General features: G+C 48.3%; 1 protein-coding gene across 6 annotated transcripts in view; it reads right to left on the bottom strand.

The window, feature by feature from the left end:
- Window positions 1–25162, bottom strand: part of pam (peptidylglycine alpha-amidating monooxygenase) — a 351236-nt gene that overhangs the window by 31234 nt on the left and 294840 nt on the right. For 5 of the 6 annotated variants that reach the window (XM_038805182.1, XM_038805179.1, XM_038805183.1 and 2 more), the window contains 3 exons: window positions 23373–23684; window positions 14648–14777; window positions 1573–1689 (listed from right to left, as the gene is read on the bottom strand). In XM_038805182.1, coding sequence (XP_038661110.1) covers window positions 1573–1689; window positions 14648–14777; window positions 23373–23684 — 559 coding nt within the window. The remainder of the gene's footprint in view (window positions 1–1572; window positions 1690–14647; window positions 14778–23372; window positions 23685–25162) is intronic. The other variant, XM_038805184.1, reaches the window with a different exon arrangement.

Genomic DNA, 25162 nt, shown 5'->3' on the forward strand with positions numbered 1-25162 from the left:
GCACCGGGCCAACTGCGCATGCGCAGACCCCGCAGCGCCGGGTTCACGCAGGGATCAGCAGCTGGAGTGGTGTGGGCTGCTCCAGCGCCGTGCTACCCCACTGCGGCCCGGAGAATCGGGTCTCTGAACGGGTACCGACGCCGGGTGGAAGACACACTGGGTGGAATTCTCCGCTCCCCACGCCGGGTGGGAGAATTGCGGGAGGGCCAGGCGACTCACGACACGCCCCCCGCGATTCTCCCAGTCCCCGCTCGGAAGAATCGCCGCTCGCCGTTTTTCACGGCGACCGGCGATTCTCCGGCCCAGATGGGCCGAGCGGCCTGACGTTCCCGACCGGTTCCCAATGACGGCAACCACACCTGCTCGCTGAACATGGGCGCCAAATGCTGGTTTGAGGCTTGTGGGGGGCGGAGAGGGGAGTGAGCACCACGGCCGTGCTCGGGAGGGGACTGGCCCGCAATCGGTGCCCACCGATCGTCGGGCCGGCGTCTCAAAGCGACGCACTCATTCCCCTCCGCCGCCCCGCAAGATCAAGCCGCCACATCTTGCGGGGCAGCGGAGGGGAAGACGGCAACCGCGCATGCGCGGGTTTGAGCCGTCAGCCGTTGTGACATGAGCCGCGCATGCGCGGGTTGGAGCCGCCCAACCTGCGCAGCTGATGTCACTTAGGCGCCGCCATCGCGTCATTGTCGGCGTGCCGCCTTGACGCAAGCATCAAGGCCCAGCGGCCGAGAGTTGCGGAGCGCCGCTCCTAGCCCCCCGGGTGGGGTGAATAAGGTGAGAGGAGCGGCCTCCGAGGCCGTCGTGAAACTCAGCCGAGTTCACGGCGGCCTTCCCGATTTATCGCGGGAGCGGAGAATTCCGCCCACCATTTTTACGCCGGCGTCGGCACTCAGCCGCCCAATGGGAGAGTCCCGCATATAGTTTCTTGCAGACTTTGACAACTGACTGTTTTTGGGTTGTCACCTTTCAACACCACAAAGTATTATTGAAACCAAGAGCCCTGTTGTTGGAAAGAGTTCCAAAAACATCAGTTGCAAAGAAGAGTCATATTGGATTCAAAACGTTAACTCTGTTTTTCTCTTTCCACACACGCTGCTAGATCTGCTAAGTATTTTTCCAGCACTTTCTGGTTTAGTTTCAGATTTCCAGCATTTATAGTATTTTGCTTTTATAACAATTACTGCCCGTAAAAGTCCTATCTTCTGTGGGTTTTAAATTTAAATCCAGTTGCCTTGCATTTGTTTTCAACTCTTGAAGTACATTTGAATCTAGATTATCCTATATGAGTAGTTTACAATGTTCTGTAGAGGGGTACTAGTATTGGCACAAACTTCCTGCTTTTTAGGCAATATATGGAAATAATTCGTTAGACAATGGATTTTCTTCCATGTTAATATTCTAGCACTTATCTAGCACATTCTTCTCAGTTAGGAAATTATAAATTATTGGCTTGGGTGATTGTATTGACAAATATTGCAGAGTAGCAGCAACATTTTATTAGAGACCAAGTCCATAAGTGAAACGATAGAAGAATAGTTTGAGATAACACTCACAATCATATGTACTTACATATTTGCTCCCACGGCATTAAGCACTTTCACACTGGCTGGGTCCAAAGTGAGAATAGTGTTATACTGAATTGGTCCAATACCTTGGGGCTGATATATATGCTTCTTGTCAAAAGAACTAAGTGGAAGAAAACATGAGTAAATAATTACTATTAGTAAAATGTAACATTTCCATTTAACCATTGTCATATGGGAGTACCTTTAAGAAATGGGTGTTTGTCAGTGATGTCAGAGAGCGGGTGGAGCTGGACTGTCTGTCAGCTTTTTACTTTTTTCGTTTTAGGCTGTTTGCTGCAGAGTGTGTTTTAGTTTTGTTTTCAGTGTTGGAGCTGAAGCCAGACAGGTGTACTGTTGATCTCTCTGCCATGAAAAGACTATCTCTTCATCACTTGGTGAATTCAGAATTATAATTGTTCTCAGTAGTGAATGTAAACCTAATGTGCTTCTGTTAAAAGGTGTTTCTTAAGTCTTCTGGATGTTGTTTTGGAAGTTGTTAAGGAGTACTTAGTGTTGTATTCTTTGAGGGTTGTATTTGCATTTATGGTTGCTAAGATGTTCACTGTATGTTTTAAAAAGGTTAACTTGAGTTAATAGAATAAACATTGTTTTGCTTTGAAAAAAATACTTTTCCATTTCTCCCCATACCACAATCTATTAAAAGTTGTGGGTCAGGTGAACTCCATGGTACACTTTGGGGTTCTCTAAACCCTGGCCCATAACACCATACTGAATGTGATAACCATCTCCTAATGCACCAAAAGTCTTTTCTCTTCCCCAAACAGGTTAAAGGTCTGAAGCCGACAACCTAACTTTGTAAATCTTGCTGACAGGAGTAATAATGCCCAGGATAAAGTAATCATAAATTAGTTTAATGGTATATCAATGTAGCATCAGATTGGTTGAGGTCTGGGATTCGCAAGTTATTATATGTATCGCCAAAATAGAAGCATTCACCTGACAGGCATACATGGTGGGAAGGGGAAGGTGAAGAAGAGAGATGAGTTTGGAGGTAATTGTAACACCCTTACCATGGGTGAGCTTTACTGCTGCTATCCTTGAAAGCAATGCAACTACACCCTCTCTCGAAAGCATCCATCACCCCCGTGATGCAATGATTTGGTGATGCCAGCATAATGTCATCTGTTTCATCTCCTTGGAAGGACCAGATTCAAAAATGTGCATGGTCACTGCAGCTTTTATAGCCAAGTAAAGGCCTCATCAATGATTCCTATAGACTCCTGGTTGGTCCTCAATGAGGGCAGATGAGTCAGCAACCACCTGCCCGGACAGGTGCAGTCTTTTGTGACACTGATAGTCGGAGATGTTCATGTAGCTTTGCTATTGGCAGCAGATCTTCTGCAGATGGTTTTGTCTTTGTTGCCCACTTGTCCCTTGTTTCTACCCCTGCTCTGCGTGGAGTTTGCACATTCTCCCTGTGTCTGGTTGGGTCTCACCCCCACAACCCAAACACGTGCAGGATAGGTGGATTGGCACGCTAAATTGCCCCTTAATTGGAAAAAGTTTAAAAATGAATGAATAAAGGTTCTGCTCCCCTGTATCCCTGCGGCCCAAGGGTCTGCCTCTGCACCTGCAGATGCTGCTTCTGGTCGTTAGTCAATCCAATTTCCTGTAATGTCCTTCCTTCTTTTTGGAATGTGCAGTCTTTCCAAACCTTACTCTTCACGGCACGGTGGCAGAGTGGTTAGCATTACTGCCTCATAATTCCAGGGTCTCATGTTGAATTCCTGCCTCGGGTGACTGTGTGTGGAGTTTGCATGTTCTCCCTGTGTCTGCGTGCGTTTCCTCCGGGTGCTCCGGTTTCCTCCCACAGTCGAAAGATGTGCAGGTTAGATGGATTGGTCATGCTAAATTGCCCCTTAGTGTCCAAAATGTTAGAAGGGGTTACTGGGATAGGGTGGAAGCATAGGCGTAAGTAGGGTGCTCTTTCCAAGGGCCGGTACAGTCTTGATGGGCCAAATGGCCTCCTTCTGCACTGTAGATTCTATGATATATGATCATAAACCCAGGAAGCCATAAAAAGAGCGACCTGTCCATGCTCAACACACCAAAATGCTCTGCCCAAGAATGAAGCAATATGGCAAATAGTTCTCCGAGCTATGTTGCCGTGAATGAGAGTCATGTATCAACCCTCCCTCTTGCTACTGTACTACCATTCTGACTTGCCTACAAGTGTTTGCACCTTCTTCTACCTATCTTGGTTGAGAAGCAGTATGCACCCAATGCCTTAAAAAGAAAAACATAAAATTGGCTCTTAAATAAACTGACAAGATGTTTGTTAATAGTCAAAACTAGCCATTTATCAATTTCTACTTGACTGCCTCCTCTGGTTGTCAGGAATTTTTTTTAACTTTGAGCCCGTCAGTTACACATCATGACACCTCAATGCCAAACTCGGGCATGTTTAAGCAAATGCTTGCCCTTGTTCCCACCATCTCATTCTGCTAAAAATCCCACCCTCTCTGACTTCACTTCCTTGTGTTTATGGTTACAAATTCTCACTATCAATTAGCTTCAACTATTGTGCTATTAAGATGGCAGCAGAATAGTTATTGCTAACTGTACTGAATCTGCCTTATTAGAGGTTTTACAATGGCGATGAAACTTACTTTAAGTTGCACTTAACAACCTGCAAGTACTACAGGTCATAACCTTGAACATGTTTTCAACTTGTAAATAACATTTTATAGTCACTAGGGCAGACTTTTTCTGAAGTACGGTGATGTCAAAATCTAATAACACCAGTGTAGCATGATTGTTTTTACTGATACTTGGGATTTTTTGAGTTTCTCCCTGTTTGATGACTAGATGATCAACAGCAGATTAAGACACAGATCCTCTGGCCAATGTTGATGATGCACACATTTGCTGCAACTGGAGATGATTATTGTGCTTAGTGTTAGGCTGTCATGCGTGATCGTCATGTGTGCGGACGAGCCAGTGACGGGTGGTGCAGACGAGCCAGTGACGGGTGGTGCGGACGAGCCAGTGAAGGGTGGTGCGGGCAAGTGAGCGATGGTGGTGCGGGCGAGCGAACAATGTTTGGTGCGTGCGAATGAGTGAGCGATGGGTGGTGCGTGCATCTGCACGATGAACGTATTGCGTAATGAACGATGGGCAGTGTGTGCATCTGCGCGATGGGGGGCTGCGAGAGCGATGGGGGCTGCGAGAGCGATGGGGGGGCTGCGAGAGCGATGGGGCCTGCGAGAGCGATGGGGGGGCTGCGAGAGCGATGGGGGGTCTGCAAGAGCGATGGGGGGCTGCGAGCGCGATGCGGGGCTGCGAGAGCGATGGGGGGGGGCTGCGAGAGCGATGGGGGGCCTGCGAGAGCGATGGGGGCCTGCGAGCGCGATGGGGGCGTGGGAGAGCGATGGGGGGGCTGCGAGAGCGATGGGGGCCTGCGAGAGCGATGGGGGGCCTGCGAGAGCGATGGGGGGCCTGCGAGAGCGATGCGGGGCTGCGAGAGCGATGGGGGCCTGCGAGAGCGATGGGGGGGGGGCTGTGAGAGCGATGGGGGCCTGCGAGAGCGATGGGGGGGGCTGCGAGCGCAATGCGGGGCTGCGAGAGCGATGGGGGGGCTGCGAGAGCGATGGGGGCCTGCGAGAGCGATGGGGGGGGGCTGCGAGCGCGATGCGGGGCTGCGAGAGCGATGGGGGCCTGCGAGAGCGATGGGGGCCTGCGAGAGCGATGGGGGCCTGCGAGAGCGATGGGGGCCTGCGAGAGCGATGGGGGCCTGCGAGAGCGATGGGGGCCTGCGAGAGCGATGGGGGGCCTGCGAGAGCGATGGGGGCCTGCGAGAGCGATGGGGGCCTGCGAGAGCGATGGGGGGCCTGCGAGAGGGATGGGGGCCTGCGAGAGCGATGGGGGCCTGCGAGAGCGATGGGGGCCTGCGAGAGCGATGGGGGGCCTGCGAGAGTGATGGGGGCCTGCGAGAGCGATGGGGGGGCTGCGAGAGCGATGGGGGCCTGCGAGAACGATGGGGGCCTGCGAGAGCGATGGGGGCCTGCGAGAGCGATGGGGGGCCTGCGAGAGCGATGGGGGGCCTGCGAGAGCGACGGGGGGGCTGCGAGAGCGATGGGGGGCTGCGAGCGCGATGTGGGGCTGCGAGAGCGATGCGGGGCTGCGAGAGCGATGGGGGCCTGCGAGAGCGATGGGGGGGCTGCGAGAGCGATGGGGGCCTGCGAGAGCGATGGGGGGGGCTGCGAGAGCGATGGGGGCCTGCGAGAGCGATGGGGGCCTGCGAGAGCGATGGGGGGCCTGCGAGAGCGATGGGGGCCTGCGAGAGCGATGGGGGGGCTGCGAGAGCGATGGGGGCGTGGGAGAGCGATGGGGGGGCTGCGAGAGCGATGGGGGGGCTGCGAGAGCGATGGGGGCGTGGGAGAGCGATGGGGGCCTGCGAGAGCGATGGGGGGCTGCGAGAGCGATGCGGAGCTGCGAGCGCGATGCGGGGCTGCGAGAGCGATGGGGGGCTGCGAGCGCGATGTGGGGCTGCGAGAGCGATGCGGGGCCTGCGAGAGGGATGGGGGCCTGCGAGAGCGATGGGGGGCCTGCGGGAGCGATGGGGGGCCTGCGAGAGGGATGGGGGCCTGCGAGAGCGATGGGGGGCCTGCGAGAGCGATGGGGGCCTGCGAGAGCGATGGGGGGCGTGGGAGAGCGATGGGGGGCTGCGAGAGCGATGGGGGCGTGGGAGAGCGATGGGGGCCTGCGAGAGCGATGGGGGGCTGCGAGAGCGATGGGGGCCTGCGAGAGCGATGGGGGCCTGCGAGAGCGATGGGGGGCCTGCGAGAGCGAAGGGGGCCTGCGAGAGCGATGGGGGCCTGCGAGAGCGATGGGGGGCCTGCGAGAGGGATGGGGGCCTGCGAGAGCGATGGGGGCCTGTGAGAGCGATGGGGGCCTGTGAGAGCGATGGGGGCCTGCGAGAGCGATGGGGGGCCTGCGAGAGCGATGGGGGCCTGCGAGAGCGATGGGGGCCTGCGAGAGCGATGGGGGGCCTGCGAGAGGGATGGGGGCCTGCGAGAGCGATGGGGGCCTGCGAGAGCGATGGGGGCCTGCGAGAGCGATGGGGGGCCTGCGAGAGTGATGGGGGCCTGCGAGAGCGATGGGGGGGCTGCGAGAGCGATGGGGGGGCTGCGAGAGCGATGGGGGCCTGCGAGAACGATGGGGGCCTGCGAGAGCGATGGGGGCCTGCGAGAGCGATGGGGGGCCTGCGAGAGCGATGGGGGGCCTGCGAGAGCGACGGGGGGGCTGCGAGAGCGATGGGGGGCTGCGAGCGCGATGGGGGGCTGCGAGAGCGATGGGGGGCTGCGAGAGCGATGGGGGCCTGCGAGAGCGATGGGGGGCTGCGAGAGCGATGGGGGCCTGCGAGAGCGATGGGGGGGGCTGCGAGAGCGATGGGGGCCTGCGAGAGCGATGGGGGCCTGCGAGAGTGATGGGGGCCTGCGAGAGCGATGGGGGGCCTGCGAGAGCGATGGGGGCCTGCGAGAGCGATGGGGGGGCTGCGAGAGCGATGGGGGGCGTGGGAGAGCGATGGGGGGGCTGCGAGAGCGATGGGGGGGCTGCGAGAGCGATGGGGGCGTGGGAGAGCGATGGGGGCCTGCGAGAGCGATGGGGGGCTGCGAGAGCGATGCGGAGCTGCGAGCGCGATGCGGGGCTGCGAGAGCGATGGGGGGGCTGCGAGAGCGATGGGGGGCCTGCGAGAGCGATGGGGGGCCTGCGAGAGGGATGGGGGCCTGCGAGAGCGATGGGGGGCCTGCGAGAGCGATGGGGGGCCTGCGAGAGGGATGGGGGCCTGCGAGAGCGATGGGGGGCCTGCGAGAGCGATGGGGGCCTGCGAGAGCGGTGGGGGGGCTGCGAGAGCGATGGGGGGCGTGGGAGAGCGATGGGGGGGCTGCGAGAGCGATGGGGGCGTGGGAGAGCGATGGGGGCCTGCGAGAGCGATGGGGGGCTGCGAGAGCGATGGGGGGGCTGCGAGAGCGATGGGGGGCGTGGGAGAGCGATGGGGGGGCTGCGAGAGCGATGGGGGCGTGGGAGAGCGATGGGGGCCTGCGAGAGCGATGGGGGGCTGCGAGAGCGATGCGGGGCTGCGAGCGCGATGCGGGGCTGCGAGAGCGATGGGGAGGCTGCGAGAGCGATAGGGGGGCTGCGAGAGCGATGGGGGCCTGCGAGAGCGATGGGGGGCCTGCGAGAGCGATGGGGGGCCTGCGAGAGCGATGGGGGGCCTGCGAGAGCGATGGGGGGCCTGCGAGAGCGATGGGGGGCCTGCGAGAGCGATGGGGGGCCTGCGAGAGCGATGGGGGGCCTGCGAGAGCGATGGGGGCCTGCGAGAGCGATGGGGGGCCTGCGAGAGCGATGGGGGCGTGGGAGAGCGATGGGGGCCTGCGAGAGCGATGGGGGGCCTGCGAGAGCGATGGGGGGCCTGCGAGAGCGATGGGGGGCCTGCGAGAGCGATGGGGGCGTGGGAGAGGGATGGGGGGCTGCGAGAGCGATGGGGGGGCTGCGAGAGCGATGGGGGCGTGGGAGAGCGATGGGGGCCTGCGAGAGCGATGGGGGCGTGGGAGAGCGATGGGGGCGTGGGAGAGCGATGGGGGGCCTGCGAGAGCGATGGGGGGCTGCGAGAGCGATGGGGGCGTGGGAGAGCGATGGGGGCCTGCGAGAGTGATGGGGGGCCTGCGAGAGCGATGGGGGCGTGGGAGAGCGATGGGGGCCTGCGAGAGCGATGGGGGGCCTGCGAGAGCGATGGGGGGCCTGCGAGAGCGATGGGGGGCCTGCGAGAGCGATGGGGGCGTGGGAGAGGGATGGGGGGCTGCGAGAGCGATGGGGGGGCTGCGAGAGCGAGGGCGTGGGAGAGCGAGGGCGTGGGAGAGCGAGGGCGTGGGAGAGCGAGGGCGTGGGAGAGCGATGGGGGGCCTGCGAGAGCGATGGGGGGCTGCGAGAGCGATGGGGGCGTGGGAGAGCGATGGGGGCCTGCGAGAGCGATGGGGGGCCTGCGAGAGCGATGGGGGGCCTGCGAGAGCGATGGGGGGCCTGCGAGAGCGATGGGGGGCCTGCGAGAGCGATGGGGGGCCTGCGAAAGCGATGGGGGGGCTGCGAGAGCGATGGGGGCCTGCGAGAGCGATGGGGGCCTGCGAGAACGATGGGGGCCTGCGAGAACGATGGGGGCCTGCGAGAGCGATGGGGGCTTGCGAGAGCGATGGGGGCCTGCGAGAGCGATGGGGGCCTGCGAGAGCGATGGGGGGGCTGCGAGAGCGACGGGGGCGTGGGAGAGCGATGGGGGCCTGCGAGAGCGATGGGGGCCTGCGAGAGCGATGGGGGCGTGGGAGAGCAATGGGGGCCTGCGAGAGCGATGGGGGCCTGCGAGAGCGATGGGGGGGGGGGGGGCTGCGAGAGCGATGGGGGCGTGGGAGAGCGATGGGGGCCTGCGAGAGCGATGGGGGCGTGGGAGAGCGATGGGGGCCTGCGAGAGCGATGGGGGCCTGCGAGAGCGATGGGGGCCTGCGAGAGCGATGGGGGCCTGCGAGAGCGATGGGGGCCTGCGAGAGCGAACGATGGGTGTGTCAGTGAACGGATGGGTGAAGGGAATGGATAGAACCAGGTAGTCAGGTTGGGGATAGTCATGATTGGAGTGACAACTGGGTTGGGTCAGAGGTTGTGCTGGTGGTGGGAAGTGAAAGTCGGATCAGGAGGTGATGGGGGGAGGTGGCTGGTGCTGTTGATTCTCGCAAACTTCCATTGCTCTCGCAGCCTTCCCCATCGCTCTCGCAGCCTCCACATCGCTCTCGCAGCCTCCACATTTGCTCATCTTAGTTATGGGGGCAAGTGGAGGTGAGGGAGTGCTGCTGGCTGTACTGCTCAGTTTAGTTATTTTAAAAAATAAATTTAGTGACCGCAATTCATTTTTCCAATTAAGGGGCAGTTTAGCGTGGCCAATTCACCTACCCTGCGCATCTGTGGGTCGTGGGGGCGAAACCCATGTAAACATGGGGAAAATGTGCAAACTCCACACGGACAGTGACCCAGGGCTGGGATTGGACCTACATTTAATTCAAAAACCTACAACTGGGGCGGCACAGTGGCACACTGGTTAGCACTGCTGCCTCACAGCTCCAGGGAACCGGGTTCAATTCCAGTCTTGGGTGACTGTCTGTGTGGAGTTTGCACTTTCTCTTGTGTATGCGTGGGTTTCCTCCGGGTGCTCTGGTTTCCTCCCACAGTTCAAAGATGTGCGGGTTAGGTGGATTGGCCATACTAAATTGTCCCTTAGCATCAAAAAGGTTTGGTGGGGTTATTGGGATGGTGCTCTTTCCAGACTCAATGGGCCGAATGGCTTCTTTCTGCACTTTAAATTCTGTGATTCTATGAACTCCCTTACCAACAGTGCTGTGGATGTACCTACACCTCAGCACTGCAGCAGTTCAAGAAGCCAGCTCGTCACCACCTTCTCAAGGGCAATTAGGGATGGGCAATAAATGCTGGCCTAGCCAACGATATGCACATCCCGTATTAATTCAAAATAAATCACCACCCCTGACCACTGTGGTACTGTAGTATAAGGGGTCATAGGATAATTGAGTGCATATCTTCAGTATAGAGAGAAGAAACCTTCTTTGTGATCCTGAACCAGGGTTCTTCACTCTTTAGCAGGAAAGCTTGCACTGATTTCCAACTGATCGGCAGAGTAGGGGAAACAGAAAGCCAAGATCAGCCTAAAAACCTCAGAACTAAATTTCTACACCTGTTCACAGGACTAGGAAAGTTGAAGACAGCATACCACAACCTGAAATGAAGCCACCGTATCTCTTTTATCCAGAAAATTCATCATCCATTCTTGCTAAAGATAATTATAGAGTTATAGAATCACTAGGGTGCAGGAGGCCATTTGACCCATCGAGTCTGAACCTTGCCTAGGCCCACACCCCCACACCATATCACTGTAATGCATTAACTCCCTAATTTTGCTACCGGAGCAGATAATCTCACATTTACCCACATTATATTGCGTCTTCCATGCATATGCCCACTCACTCAGCCTATCCAAATCCTCTGCATCCTTCGCACAGCTCACCCTCCCATCAAACTTTATATCATCTGCAAATTTGGAGATAATACATTTAGTTCCCTTGTCCAAATCATTAATATATAATGTGAACAGTTGGGGTCCTAGCTCAAATCCCCACAGTACCCAATAGTCACTGCCTGCCAATCGGAAAAAGATACATTTATTCCAACGTTTTGCTTTCTGTTTGCTAAACAGCTTTCTTTCCATCTCAAGACGCAACCGGCAATCCTATGCATTTTAACATAGTAACCTATGTGAGACCATGTCAAAATCCTTCTGAAACTCTAAATAAGCCACATCCACCGGTTCTCCCTGATCAACTTGACTAGTTACGTTTTCAAAGAAATCTAGTAGATTTGTCAAGCATGATTCCCTTTCGTAAATCCATACTGACCTTGTCTGATTATACCACTGCTTTCCAAATGCTGTGCTATGAAATCCTTGATAATGGATCTAGTAACTTCTCTACCACTCACGTTAGGCTCACTGGTCTATAGTTCCCTGTTTTCTCTCCACCTCCCTTTTTGAATAGCAGGATTATATTGGCTACCCTCCAATCTATAGGAACCATTCAAGAGTCCGTAGAACTTTGGAAAATGATAACCAATGGATCTACTATTTCTAGGACCACTTTTTTTAAGGACTCTGTGATGAAGATTATCTGGTCCTGGAAATTTATCCATCTTAAATCCCATTAATTTACCCCTAAACCATTTATTTACTAATAACAATTTCCTTCAGCTCATCACTGAAACTGGTGTTTCTCAGAACTTCCGATACATTATTCATGTCTTCCTTTGTGAAGACAGAAGCAAAGTACAAATTTAGTTCCTCGGCCATTTCTTTGATCTCAGTTATGAATTCCTCTGTTTCTCACTGTAAGAGGCCTATATTTGTTTTTATTAATCTTTTTCTCTTTTCATTTGCAGTCAGTTTTTATGTTCCCCGCTAGCTTACATTCATATTGTATTTTCCCCTTCTCAATCAATCCCTTGCTCTGCCTTTGCTGAACTTTAAACTGTTCCCAATCCTCAAGTCTATTGCTTTTTCTTGCTAATTTGTATGCCTCTTCTTTGAATCTAATCCTATCTCTAATCTTCTTGTAAGCCATGGTTTGGTTACAGTTCCCTTTCTACTTTTGTATCAAATAGGAATAAATAACTTTTGGAGTTCACCTATTCATTCCTCGAATGCCTGCCATTGCCTGTCCACTATCCTTCCTTTCAATAATGTTTCCCAGTGCATCATTACCAGCTCCTGCCTCATACCATCATAGTTACCTTTCTTGAGGTTCAGGGCACAGGTCTCAGAATCAACGACCTCACTATCTACCTTGATAAAGAATTCTATCATATTATGGTCACTCATCCCCAAGGGTTCTATCACAATTAGGTTGCTAGCTGATCCTTTCTCATTGCACAACACTCAGTCCAAGATGGCCTGTTCCCTTGTTGGTTCCTCAACATATTGGCCTAGAAAACCATCCTGTATACACTCCAGAAATTCCTCCTCTTTTTAAAAATTTGTTTATGGGACGTGAGCCTCGCAGGCGTGATCAGCATTTATTGCCCATCCATAATTGCCCTTGAGGGGGCAGTTAAAAGCCAACCCCATTGCTGTGGGTATGGAGGCACAGGTAGGCCATACCAGGTAAGGATGGCAGATTTCCTTCGCTAAAGGTCATTAGTGACCCAGATGGGTTTTTACAACAATCGACAATGGTTTCATGGTCATCATTAGATTTTTAATTCCAGATTTTTATTGAATTCAGATTTCAACATCTGCAGCAGCAGGATTTGAACCTGGGTCCCCAAGGCACTACTCTGGGTCTCTTGTTTACTAGTCCAGTGACAATACCACTATGCCACCACCTCCCCTGCTGTGATTAATTTGATTTACCCAATGTAAAGGCAGATTAAATTCACCCATAATACAGATGTACCTTTATCACATGCATCTCTGATTTCCTGTCTGTTTTTCACAACATTACCACTGCAGTTTGGTGGTCTGTACACCACCTCTACAAATGTTTTCTACCCCATGGTATTTCTTAACTCAACCAACACAGATTCCATATCATCTGTGCTAATATATTTTCTCAATATTGGACCAATATCTTCTTTAATCAACAATGCAACTCCACCATTGTTTCCTTTCTGTCTGTCCTTCCTAAAAACTGAATAACCCTCAATGTTTTATTCCCATCCTTGGTCACCTTGGAGCCATGTCACTGTAATCCCAACTATATCATACCCCTTCACATCTATCTGGCAACCGATTCATCAATTTTATTTCGAATGCTCCTGCGTTCAGGTACAAAGCCTCAAGGCTAGTCCTTTTAACGTTCCTTGTACTGCCCTGACTTTTTTTTTTACAGTGTCATTATCTGACACAGGCCCTTAATTTCTCTGCCTATCACTTCTCTTTTTCTCCTTGCTGTTTTTCTCTTGTTCTTGATGACCTAGGTTTCTGGCCTTTGGGAAATTCAGCCTGCATCAACTCTAAGCCTCCTCCTCAAAGTCCACTTCTCGAGGAGATTCTTGCCATTTCCTGCCAAGCAAACCAAGTCTCTATATACCAACCTCATCTTGCTGGATCATCATCAACTTTCAAAGAATTCTGCAATGCGTACTTCAGTTGACTGAACCAGCCTGAACTATAACTCTTTATGAAGAAACCCTCATGGGACTCTGCTTTTTGGGACTCTGCCTTTCTAGACTCTGGCAATCATGTGAACTAATGGTATCTTTCTCTTTTATTAATTGCTATGAAAGCTCCTACTCCTATCTTCTTCTCGTGTGCTTGTGTATGTACATGAAGTGTGACCATTCCTCAGGTTTGAATGTATGAATAAATTTGACTTCTAATTTAACCCTAAAGAGAGTTTGCTACAAGTCACTTTAATTATTTTTTTTAGATGTTTCCAATTAAAGGGAAATTTCACGTGGCCAATCCAACTACCCTGCACATCTTTGGGTGTGGGGGTTAGACCCACGCAGACATGGGGAGAATGTGTAAACTCCACATGGCCAGTGACCTGGGGCCAGGATCAAAACCAGGTCCTCAGTGCCGTGAGGTAGCAGTGCACCACCCTGCTGCCCCCGTCACTTTAAAAGTTGACCTAACAAACAGAAGCTTTGAAGGAAACAAGCCACAGCCAATTAAAATAATTAAAACATCTCTGCTGACAGTGAGAAAATGTTCAGGTTTGCTTCATCTCATTTCTGTAACACTAGATTAACATTCAAGCACAGCCCGAGAGAAATTACAACTGGTGAGGGTCTATCAAGTTAGATACAGAGTAGACATTTTGTAAAATCAGAGGTGATAAGCAGGGACCAGGTGAATGACCAATCAGGTCAGGAATGTGAGTGTAAAGAACTTGATTGTGATTCTCCTAAATATGATGAATACTAAAAACCTTATTCTCCACGTTTTAACCAAAGCCCTATCCAACAAAATGACAACATATTCAGTGATCAAGATAGATAAGCTGGGACTGTCTTCCATACAGCAGAGGAATTTAATAAGGGCATTCCATTATGTTTTGATAGAGTAAATAAGAAGAAACTTCTCATCCACTGGCAGGAAGAATGTAAGTAAACTGGCAAAAGAATCAGAGGGGATAGGACGTAATTATTTTTTCCTGCAGCTAGTTATGATCTAAAATGCACTGTCAGAAAGGATGAAGTTCAGAAATAAATGAAAATTGGATTTTTACTTTGAAAAGGCAAAATATGCAGAATTATAGGAAAACAGCAGTCCAGTGGGACTATTTGGATAGATCTTTCAAAGAGCCAGCACTAGTGCAATGGACTGAATGGCCTCCTTTTGTACTGTATGAATCCATTAAAACAATAAGCTTGTATTAAGATTGCAACACTCTGTAGAATGCATTTTTATTCATATCTCGAGCACTGGACTGCTCTTACAGTAGGTAAGAGAAATGTCTGCACACCAAAACATTAAACTACAAGTATCTGTTCACAGTCGACTTACGTACTTCTCATCCCACACATGGTTTCCTCTGTGAAAAATGACTAGGTTATTTTTGGAATCCAGTGCAACTCCAGAAACTTGGCCCAGCTTCAGTTTTTCTCCAGGCCACTCAGTTGCTTCTTCCAAGTGCAAGACTACAAATTGGGAAGAAAAAAAATAGCAATTAATATGAGCTGCCTTATTTTTTTTTAAACATAAAATTAATGTGTCAGTATTTATTTTTGGCATAGAGAAACAATTGTGTGCATTCCATTATCACACATGAAAAACATTTTAAAAAAATACTGGGAACAATGGTGAATTTCTGTAATGCAGTACTTAAAATAATCTGTCAGTTTGTTAATTCCTTCAGTAATTCAAACTGAGCAGCATTAGTTCAATATACAAGATACAAAATGGCTGAATTACAAAGTCTATTGATAGTTTTGTAATCTGCTGGTGGCTGCCTGACATTTGTCAAAAGTGAAATCAGTAAAAATTAATGATAGCCGCCAAATCCTAAAATATACCTGATTAAAATGCTGTTTGAAGTTAACTTCATAGTCACGATTTTTCAATGCCTTCAGAAATACCTTAGGGCGACATCTGAACCTAAATGCCAGAATGCACTGATTGGGAATGGCCAGTGAATGCAGAGTCAGGAGGAAGTTCCTTCATTTTAATAACCGTGGCAGCTGTCTGCACAGCTGGGGGCGGATATCAGAAGCCTGACAACCAATGAAGGGTGCAAAATGTGACAAAGGTGACTATCCTTTGTAAAGCGAGAGGAGGTGCCAGAACTAGCCTTTCAGCATGTTGGGGTTGGCAGGCACCCACGGCTCACACTGAATGGTACCATGTAAAAGAAATAATCTTGAAACCCACCACCAGAATCTGTACCGACTGGTCACAACTTGATACTTATACCTCAAAATAAATGTTCCACCCTTGCCCTGGGAGGATTATCAATTGCTATTTATCAGATATCTTTTTAGTAGGGCTCATGGAGAGAGGCAGCAAACATGATGGCAGTTGCTGAAAACACTGCTCTTTACCATAAGTGAAGCTGAGCGAACAGATACACGACTTACAAAGCACAAAGATATCTGACCAGTGAATCATTTTGTAAACTTTTGCAAGAAATTTCATTCAATAATTTATTTTGGTCTTGATAATGCTTAGAGAACTGCCGAAACTGAATTTGTGTATAAAATTGTCTTCTGCTTAGTGAGAGCATCTAGCAAAACACTCAGCTTCATTTCTACAATGCACAATGCCTCAGGTTTTCATGTTAAATACTTTTTGTTGAGAAAATAACTTGGACATATTGGGTCCAGGCCAAGTGCTCTGGGCATATCCCATGATAATTGCTCAGTTATGTGTAGTACTTCTGGCAGGATTTTGTATTTGAACCATGAAATGATTTCAATTGAGAGGTTAACGTAAGGCTTCAGAAGGTTAACCTGTCCTCTATTCATACTGAATATAAAATTACACAACATACTCCTACAGGACCAACTGATCGATAAAGCATTGCATCACACATTATCAAAACCTAACAGACTCAGTTCAACATTATGAGCAGCTTTTTCAGTGTCACTGTCTAGAGGTAATGGCACCTCTACTATAGTCACTAGAACTAGCCTAATGTGTGGAAGTTTGCAGCTGTATTTTTAGTAGATCCTATAAGTGACCGACCAGAAGGTTAGCATACAGTTTATTATAAAGAATAAATCTAAGGCAATATCCAATACTAAATTGTTTTGCATAAAGAATTTGAATAATCTTTAATTTTAATTTGGCAGGCTGGATATTTGAAATTTATCTTTTGAAAATGATTACTTTCCCCATTCTGTAATGATGGATCAGAACTGCAGCCTGGGTCATACACATCAGTAAGATCTCCAGTTCAGCCTGATCTATGTTGGGTTACATAATCTTAGCCAGAGGGTTCTACAAAGAATTGTCGAATTTTGTTTTTTTGGATGGGAAATTACAGGGGGTGGTATTCCCATACATCTGCTGCTCTTGTCCTTAAAGGTGGTAGAGGTCGCCAGTTTGGGAAGTACCATCAAAGGAGCCTTGGGAAGTTGCTGCAGTGCATTTTGTCGATGGTAAACACTGCTGCTACTTTACATCAGTGGGGAGAGGAGGGAATGTTGAATGTGGTGGGTCGGGTGCTAATGAAGTGAGCTGATTTCTCCTGGATGGTATAGAGTATTGTTGGAGCTGCACTCACCCAGGCAAATGGAGAGTATAACATAACAATCCTGATTTGTGCCTTGTAGGCGGTGGACAGGCTTTGGGGAGCGAGGAGGTGAATTACCCGCCACAGAATTCCCAGCCTGAGTTGCTCTTGTAGCCAAAGTGTTTTACGGCTATTTAGCTCAGTCTTGATCAATAGTAACCCCCAAGCTGTGATAGAGGGGGTATCCGTGACTGAACATCAAGGGGAGATGGTTTCATTTGCTCTTGTTGGGAGATATTAATTGCCTGGCACTTGTGTGACACAAATGTTACTTGTATCCCATGCAGTAATCAGTCTAGCGAACCTTCTCTGAACTATTTCCTATCTAAGTTCTTCTTTAAGTAAGGTGACCAAAATTCTATATAGTACTCTAGGTGTGCTCTTACCAGTGCCCTGTACTGTTATAGCAAGACTTCCATACTCACCAGCCTCCTTGAAATAAAGGGCAACATTTCATTAGCCCAATTACTTATTGTACTTGCATACCTGCATGTACCTGCACTTTCTTGTGATTTAGGTACAAACTCACCCATGTTCCTTTGTACTGCAGTATTCTGCAGTCTCTCTCTATTTAATTAATATTCATAGAATCCCTACAGTGCAGGAGGCAGCCATTCTTCCCATCATGACTGCACCAACCCTTCGAAAGAGAAGGGCAGCACGGTAGCATGGTGGTTAGCATAAATGCTTCACAGCTCCAGGGTCCCAGGTTCGATTACCGGCTGGGTCACTGTCTGTGTGGAGTCTGCACGTCCTCCCCGTGTGTGCGTGGGTTTCCTCCAGGTGCTCCGGTTTCCTCCTAGAGTCCAAAGATGTGCGGGTTAGGTGGATTGGCCATGCTAAATTGCCCGTAGTGTCCTAAAAAGTAAGGTTAAGGGGGGGGGTTGTTGGGTTACGGGTATAGGGTGGATACGTGGGTTTGAGTCGGGTGATCATTGCTCGGCACAACATCGAGGGCCGAAGGGCCTGTTCTGTGCTGTACTGTTCTATGTTCTAGAACTTTACTCCTGTCCACTCACTCATCCACCCACCCTATCTCTGTAACCCCACAATTTAATCTGCACATCCCTGAACACTAAGGGGCAATTTATCATGGCCAATTCACCTAACCCATACATCTTTGGACTGTGGGAGAAAACAGGAGCACCCAGAGGAAACCCACCCAGACATGGGGAGAATGTATAGTATTCTGCTTGTTTCTTCTTCCATCCAAAGAGAGCAACCTCACATTTTCCCACAGCAGACTCCACCTGCTAATTTTTTGCCCACTCATTTAACCTATCTGTGTCTCTTTGCAGGCTCGATGGATGCACCTCACTATTTGCTTCGTCTATCTTCCCTTTGTCAGTAAATTTGGCTACTATACAGTCAGCCCCCTCATCCAAGATTCAATATAGATTGCAAATATTTAAAACCCCAGCGCAGAAACTTGTGGCACTCCACTAGTTACAGTTTGCCATTCTGAAAATGGTCTATTTAGCCCGATTCGGTTTCCTGTTAGTTGGCCTATCAATTATCTGTGCTGATATATTATCCCCAAAACCATGATCTCTTATCATGTGCAGTAACCTTTTATGAGACACCTATTGAATGTCTTTTAGAAATCCAAACACACTTCATACTGGTGTCCCTTTATCCACCCTGTTTGTTGCATCCTCAAAGAGCTCTAATAAATTTGTCAAACATGATTCCCTTTTCACAAAACTATGTTTTTGTTAAAATATATTTTAATCCCCTCCTTTTTCACATTTTCTCCCAAATTTACACCCAACAATAAATAATTATCAGTAACGAATGTAATGTCAATCCCCCTATCAATAACAAAGGTCCCATCCTCCCACCAAACCCCAGATATTGGACCGCATGTTAACATAAACAAATGACAAAAAGCATTCAGGAATCACCCATGGTCACCATTAACACCAACAGTCCCCCTCCCCCCAACCCTCCCAGCCCCCAACTGTTCAATGTGATCCAATTCTCAAAAGTGCATCATCAATAACGCCCATGAATTGTAGAACCCTTCCATCCTTCCCCTCAGTTCAAATTTGACCTTTTCAAGCGTTAAGAATTCCAGCAGGTCCCCCCCGCCATGCCAGGGCGTGATCTCCACCCTAACAGGATCCGCCGTCGGGCGATCAACGAGGCGAAGGCTACAACCACTGCCTCCGCGCCCGTTTCCAACCCGGGCTGGTCCGACACCCTGAATATGCCCTCCCGAACGCCCGGGTCCAGTTTCAAGTGTACCACTTTAGAGATTACCCTAAACACCTCCTTCCACCAATAATCCAGCTTTGGACAGGACCAAAAGATATGAACGTGGTTTGCGGGCCTCCCCCACAACGTTCACACACATCTTCTACCCCCTCAAAGAGCCAGCTCATCCTCACCCTTGTAAGATGCGCCCTATACACCACCTTCAGCTGTATCAGCCCCAACCTTGCACACGAGGTGGAGGCGTTCACCCTCCGGAGAAACCTCACACCAGAACCCCTCCTCCATACCCTCTCCCAACTCTTTCTCCCACTTTGCCGTGATCCCTTCTAGCGGTGCCTTCCCCTCCTTCAAAATAGCCCCATAAACCGCCGATACTACCCCCTTCTCCAGTCCCCCTGTCGTCAGCACCTCCTCCAGCAATGTGGAAGCCGGTTCTACTGGGAAGCTCGGTATCTCTTTTCTGGCAAAGTCTCAAACCTGCATGTGTCTAAATATTTCCCCCTGCTCCAGCCCATACTTCACTCCCAGCTCCTTCAATCCTGCAAAACGACCCCCAAGAAGCAAATCTTTTAGTGTCCTAATGCCTTTCTCCTCCCATCTCCAAAAATTTCCATCCCACTTCCCTGACTCAAATATATAGTTCCCCCGAATTGGCATTTCCCTTGACCCTGCCCCAACCCGAAGTGCTGTCGAAACTGTCTCCAAATTCTCAATAAAGCTATTACTACCGGACTCCCTAAGTATCTCCCCGGGGCCGTCGGAGCGGCGTTGTCGCTAATGCCTTCAATCCCGATTCCCGATCCAAACTCTCCTCCATTCGGACCCATTGGGAGTCAACCCCACTGACCCAGCTCAGTTACTTCTCCACATTCGCCGCCCAGTAATAATACATCGGGTTCGGAAGTCCCAAACCCCTGCCTTCCTTCCTCTCTGTAGTAATACCTTTTTAATTCTGGCCACCTTCCCATCCCACATGAACGAGGTAATCATCCCTTCAATCTCTCCAAAAAATGCCTTTGGCAGGAAAATCAGCAGGCATTGAAAAATAAACAGGAATCATGGCAGCACATTAATTTTAACCGCCTGTATTCACAAAACTATGTTTACTCTGCTTGAATGTATCAGATTTTCAAAATGCCCTGCTACTACCTTCTTGAAAATGGATTCTAGCATCTTCCCATTGACAGACGTTCAGCTAAATGGCCTATAGTTTTGTGCTTTCTTTCTCTCTCCTTTCTTGAAAAGGTGTTACAGCTGCAGTTTTCCAATCTGCTGAACATTTCCATAATGTCTGGAATTTTGGAACATTACAACCAATGCATCCACTATCTCCACAATCACTTCAAAGACTCTAAGATGCAGGTCCAGGGAACTTGTCAGCTCTAAGTCCCATTAGTATTCCCAGTATTTTTTCTCCAATTATTGTTTTAAGCTCCTCTATCCCTTTTGCCTCATAAGATGTCAGGGGCGAGAGGACCAAGAACGGTCACAGATGTTATTTGCTAAATATTTTATTTTCGGTATCGTTCTTATGATGGAAACAATAAGATATCACACAAGTGGCAGAGTGTGAATATTGCTGGAAAAAGGGGCACTCGAGTTGGCTTTCTACAATTATATGTACCCAAACTTTTAATCGATAACCGAGGTAGTTAACAGATGCAGTTCATCACTAAATGGAGAATAAAGCTATTATAGGGGCTTTCCCTCAATTATTCCCATAAATTGATATTGCCCTGCATCTTCTGAGCAGCAGCAATGATCATCAGATTGCCACATTTCTTGTAAATTCCTCCAACTTGATGTTGATACATATTTCTTCCAGTGCCTTCAAAGCACAGCTTTCACAGAAATATGCAGTGCAGAGGCCATTGGGGAACTCCATTGGAACAGAGTAGAGTCTAGGAAAGACAGGATATGTCATCTTTTTATGGCACCTTGCCACCATAAGGTAAGTTTAAAGCTCTAGTCACAATGTTAGTGAATGAATGTTAGTAAATGGGTGAATGGGTGTGATGGTAATTGGGTTGGGTGGGAAGGTAGTCAGGTCGGATGAGGAGTAGGCTGGTTGGGTGAGGGGTAGTCGTCGGGTCGGGCTGGGTCGGAGGGGGGGGGGGGGGGGGGGGGGGGGGGGGGGGGGGGGCGGCAGGTGGGACGTTCACAGGGTCCAGAAGTACATCTTCAGTCATATTTCAGTCTCCAATGATCTAAGAGACCAGACAATTTGACTCATTATCAATATTGTGCAACCCACTCAACCCATTGATTTGCGAATCATAGCCACACTATTCTCCAACTACATGGCGTCATATAAAAGCAATGGAATAATCCGGGATGAAAACAAAATGCAAAAACAAAACAGAGCCAACATTCCAACAGAAACCTGAAGGTATACTCATCCATCACCTCTGGCACTATTTTGAAGCGTCCAATGGCCGGAAACAGTCACCTAATTTTAATATTCTGGTCACATGCCTGAGCCACAAAGGGTGCATTGGATACCATAAAGTCTGGAGTAGAGGTGTTTTGGGGGGGGGGAAGGAGGAGCAGAAAAAGAGAATGCCAAAGAATCCCCAGAAAGATGTTTGCTCTTCCCCATCATCTCTATTTATATGGGCCACAGTAAATACGCCAAGCCTGATGGCAACAGACCAAAAAGGCAGGCTAGGGGAATTGCTGGGGAGTTGTTGTGGAAGACCAGATCTGGCACGTCCAACATCAAACCTAATATCTAGCCAATTCTTGCACCAGGAGACAGCAGAAAATAATCTCAGACCTGAGTTGAATCTAAAAACTTTGACCTTCAATAATTGGAGGAGAACCCTGGCTGTAATTCAAAAAACGTAACAGCAATTTTTAGATGAATTACTGCAGATTTTGGAGTGTTATATTGTATGGTTAGCTGTCTCCAAGATGTTTAACATGCTCATGAAATATTCCATTAGGATAACAGCAGGGTTGACTCAAATTGCAAGACTTAGTGGCTTATTGCTGGTTTGCATAGTACTGTAGCATAATTGCAAATTATGGTAGCAGTGAACCAAAATCCTAACATGACAATATTCTGTTTATTCAGCCATTTTATAACAGACCTAAACATTGGACTACACTATCATAACGAATGAGCAGCACCTGTACAATTCGCAAAAATGCTTGAATTAAGATACAACCGTCATTTAAGTGTTGCCGTAATTTCCAATCAATGTCTTTTAAAGATAATTTTAACTTCCTTGGTTACCCTCATTCCACGTTTCCTGGTTGAGCCTGTGAGCAGTTAATATGTTTCTATTAGTCCATTAGCCCCTGTATTTCTATTATGAGTGAGCAAAAAACACATTAGTGTACATCTATACCTTGTATCACTGAAGTTACTTTGGCAGCAGCTGTTTTGAACAGTTTATTTCCTGTTTAAGCACTGATCAACTTTCAATGCTTTTCACATAAAATAACAGCTTAGTCAAGTTTGCAAAGTAAGGGTAAATCTTTTGAAAGCATCTTGATCAAAGGTTATACAATATTTAGACAGAACCTGACATTTAAATGATATAAATTTGATTTTATCGTACAATAAAATATCAATTCAACAAATGTGAATGAATCTTCTGGGCAAAATTGCAAGAAGTCAAATCCAACAATGCCATGCAAGAAAACAGCATTCTGCAGAGTTTCACTTCATTGGTATGTGTACAGAATGGTTTTACATGCTATAACAGCCAGTAGCTTATTAGCAGACAATACAATATAATCAATACTGCAAGAACCACAACACATCACAAACTCTGACACTATTAAGCTAGTTTCCATAGAAACCTGAAGGGAATAAGTCAATATGCCAATAGCTGTGTAGTCTACATATTTATGCAAATTCAGTGACTATATTATCGATTTAGACAGCTCTAAAAGGTAGCTTTTTTCCTACATACTGCTTTGTGCATATAAAACTCTCAGAATTGTTAAATCACCATGTATCGTAGGCAATACAATTTAGAGTAATTGTTAAATATTTCAGAAAACTAGCAAAACTTAGAATGGCAAATCTACCTAACTTGTTTTAAGTTAGTTACAATTTTTTTTGTTGTGAAGTAGTGCTGCACAAGCATTATAATACCTGGCACACCATTATTTATATTTATTCAATAATTATAGTTTAATCCTTTAATGCTCAGTATTGATATCAAAAATGCCAACTTTTATTTTTCTAAATAAACTTGTAAATCCCTTCAGATTTTGATATTGAGTAAATCCAGGATTACTTTGCCACAGTTTCACATAGAGTCTGACCCACCTCCATTATAGTCAGTTTCTCTGCTGTTCACCCCAAGTTGAGGCTGCAGACTTGACAATCTATTGCCAATAGGCCTTATAGTGGATTCTATCCTGTGGAATTTGTGAACTCTGTCTCTTACTAGGACAGGGTCAGACTGTTCATCTAGTTCCAAGAACTCCTTTGGACCAGAGGTCAGGTCCTTTTTTTGCACCACATTAGCAATTGCAGCAACTAGGTCTGATTCTGCCTTATGCGAAGGGTTGTACTTATGCACATGAACCACATCTTCTCGTTCGCCCAGGAGCTTGGAAATTAGTGCATAAAAATTACCTGCATAGAGATTGCAAGGGAACAGAGAAAATAAAGCAGAGGTAGTGAGAAAACGAATTCATCAGATCTGAAAAAGGGTAATAAGCTACTAAAGACAGGCAAGAGAGCAAAAAGATAGCAACAATTATTTTTAGAGGCACAACGTTATTCTTAAAACGAATTTTAAAATGCACCATTTATCAGACTGGGAAAATCAGTAAACAACCTATATCTCATTCTGATAATAGAGATTAGAAATGGACAGTTCAACCATGGTAATCAGCCTATTCAACACAGTGAATGCATAATAATACCTACATTGAAAGATTAATGGCTACAATGCAATCCCTCTTAGGAAATAACACAATCTGTATATAATATAAATTGCTTTATCAGTAATCTTTGACCAAACAGAAATACAGAACAGTAAATATTTTTTCCTTGAATCTTTCTCTTGTTTTCTTTCTGCAGGAGAGCACTGCTTATAACGTTCTTAATCTATAACTGCAATCATATAAAAGGTTTGATATTGCTGCAAGTAATACTTATTCAACAGCATAGTTTAGAGTGTGAAGTAACAGGAGGAATCACAAGAAAGAACTCATAGTACCTTTCCACGGCACATATTTGTTATTACTCAGCAATGCCCATTACTATACCAGGTTCAAATTATTGCAAAGGAATTGTGGAGTACTTCAAAAGAAAATATATGTAGCGTATCAATAAGACTCCCTGATGTGCCCCCACTCCGGACATCCAGCCATCCCCACTCCCCCTCCGACGTCTGACCCACCCCCAATGTCTGACCCCACCCCCACATCCTTTCCAATTACCGCTTAGACATTTACCTTCTCCCCAGCCATAAAAAAGGGAGCACGTCAGCCTTTGTTCTGCTTCTTTTACACTTTGGTGCATGGACTCGGTGAAAGCTGCGCTGCCTGAATCTCACCTGGCCTGAGGCAGAAAGGTCGGGCGAGACAAGCACTGAAGAATTTTGGCATAGTTAAGTCGGTACGAAGTGGCAATCTGACACTGTTTGCCACTCCAAAGAAGTTATGGCCCAGTGACTACCTGGGCGAGCATGACAGTAAGGCTGCATTAAATACATCTTAATCCAGTAAGAAGTCAACATTGGTTGCAAGAATTATCATCCAACACATTACTGCCGACTTTCGACCCATGCTGTTGAAGTCTGGGAAAGCCCAAAAGGTTAATAAGTTCCAATTGTGAGGAAATGAAGCCTCAGGAAAAGCCAGCAATAGAAATATTTTCATACACAAGTAACAACAGACTAAGGCACTAGATAGTAGCTTGAGATGCAAGTTGATTAATCAAACTCATTTAAGGCCTATCCATAAAAATCAAATATTTTGATGGAGACTGTTAGGATCCCGAACGAGAACACAACTATTTTCAATTTATAAAACTGAGTGATAATACTGACCAATAGGTATGTCTTAAAAAAACTTTAATTTAATCACAGAATTAACCACACCAGC

The sequence above is a fragment of the Scyliorhinus canicula genome, chromosome 8, assembly GCF_902713615.1.
Source record: "Scyliorhinus canicula chromosome 8, sScyCan1.1, whole genome shotgun sequence".
Lineage (NCBI taxonomy): Eukaryota > Metazoa > Chordata > Chondrichthyes > Carcharhiniformes > Scyliorhinidae > Scyliorhinus > Scyliorhinus canicula.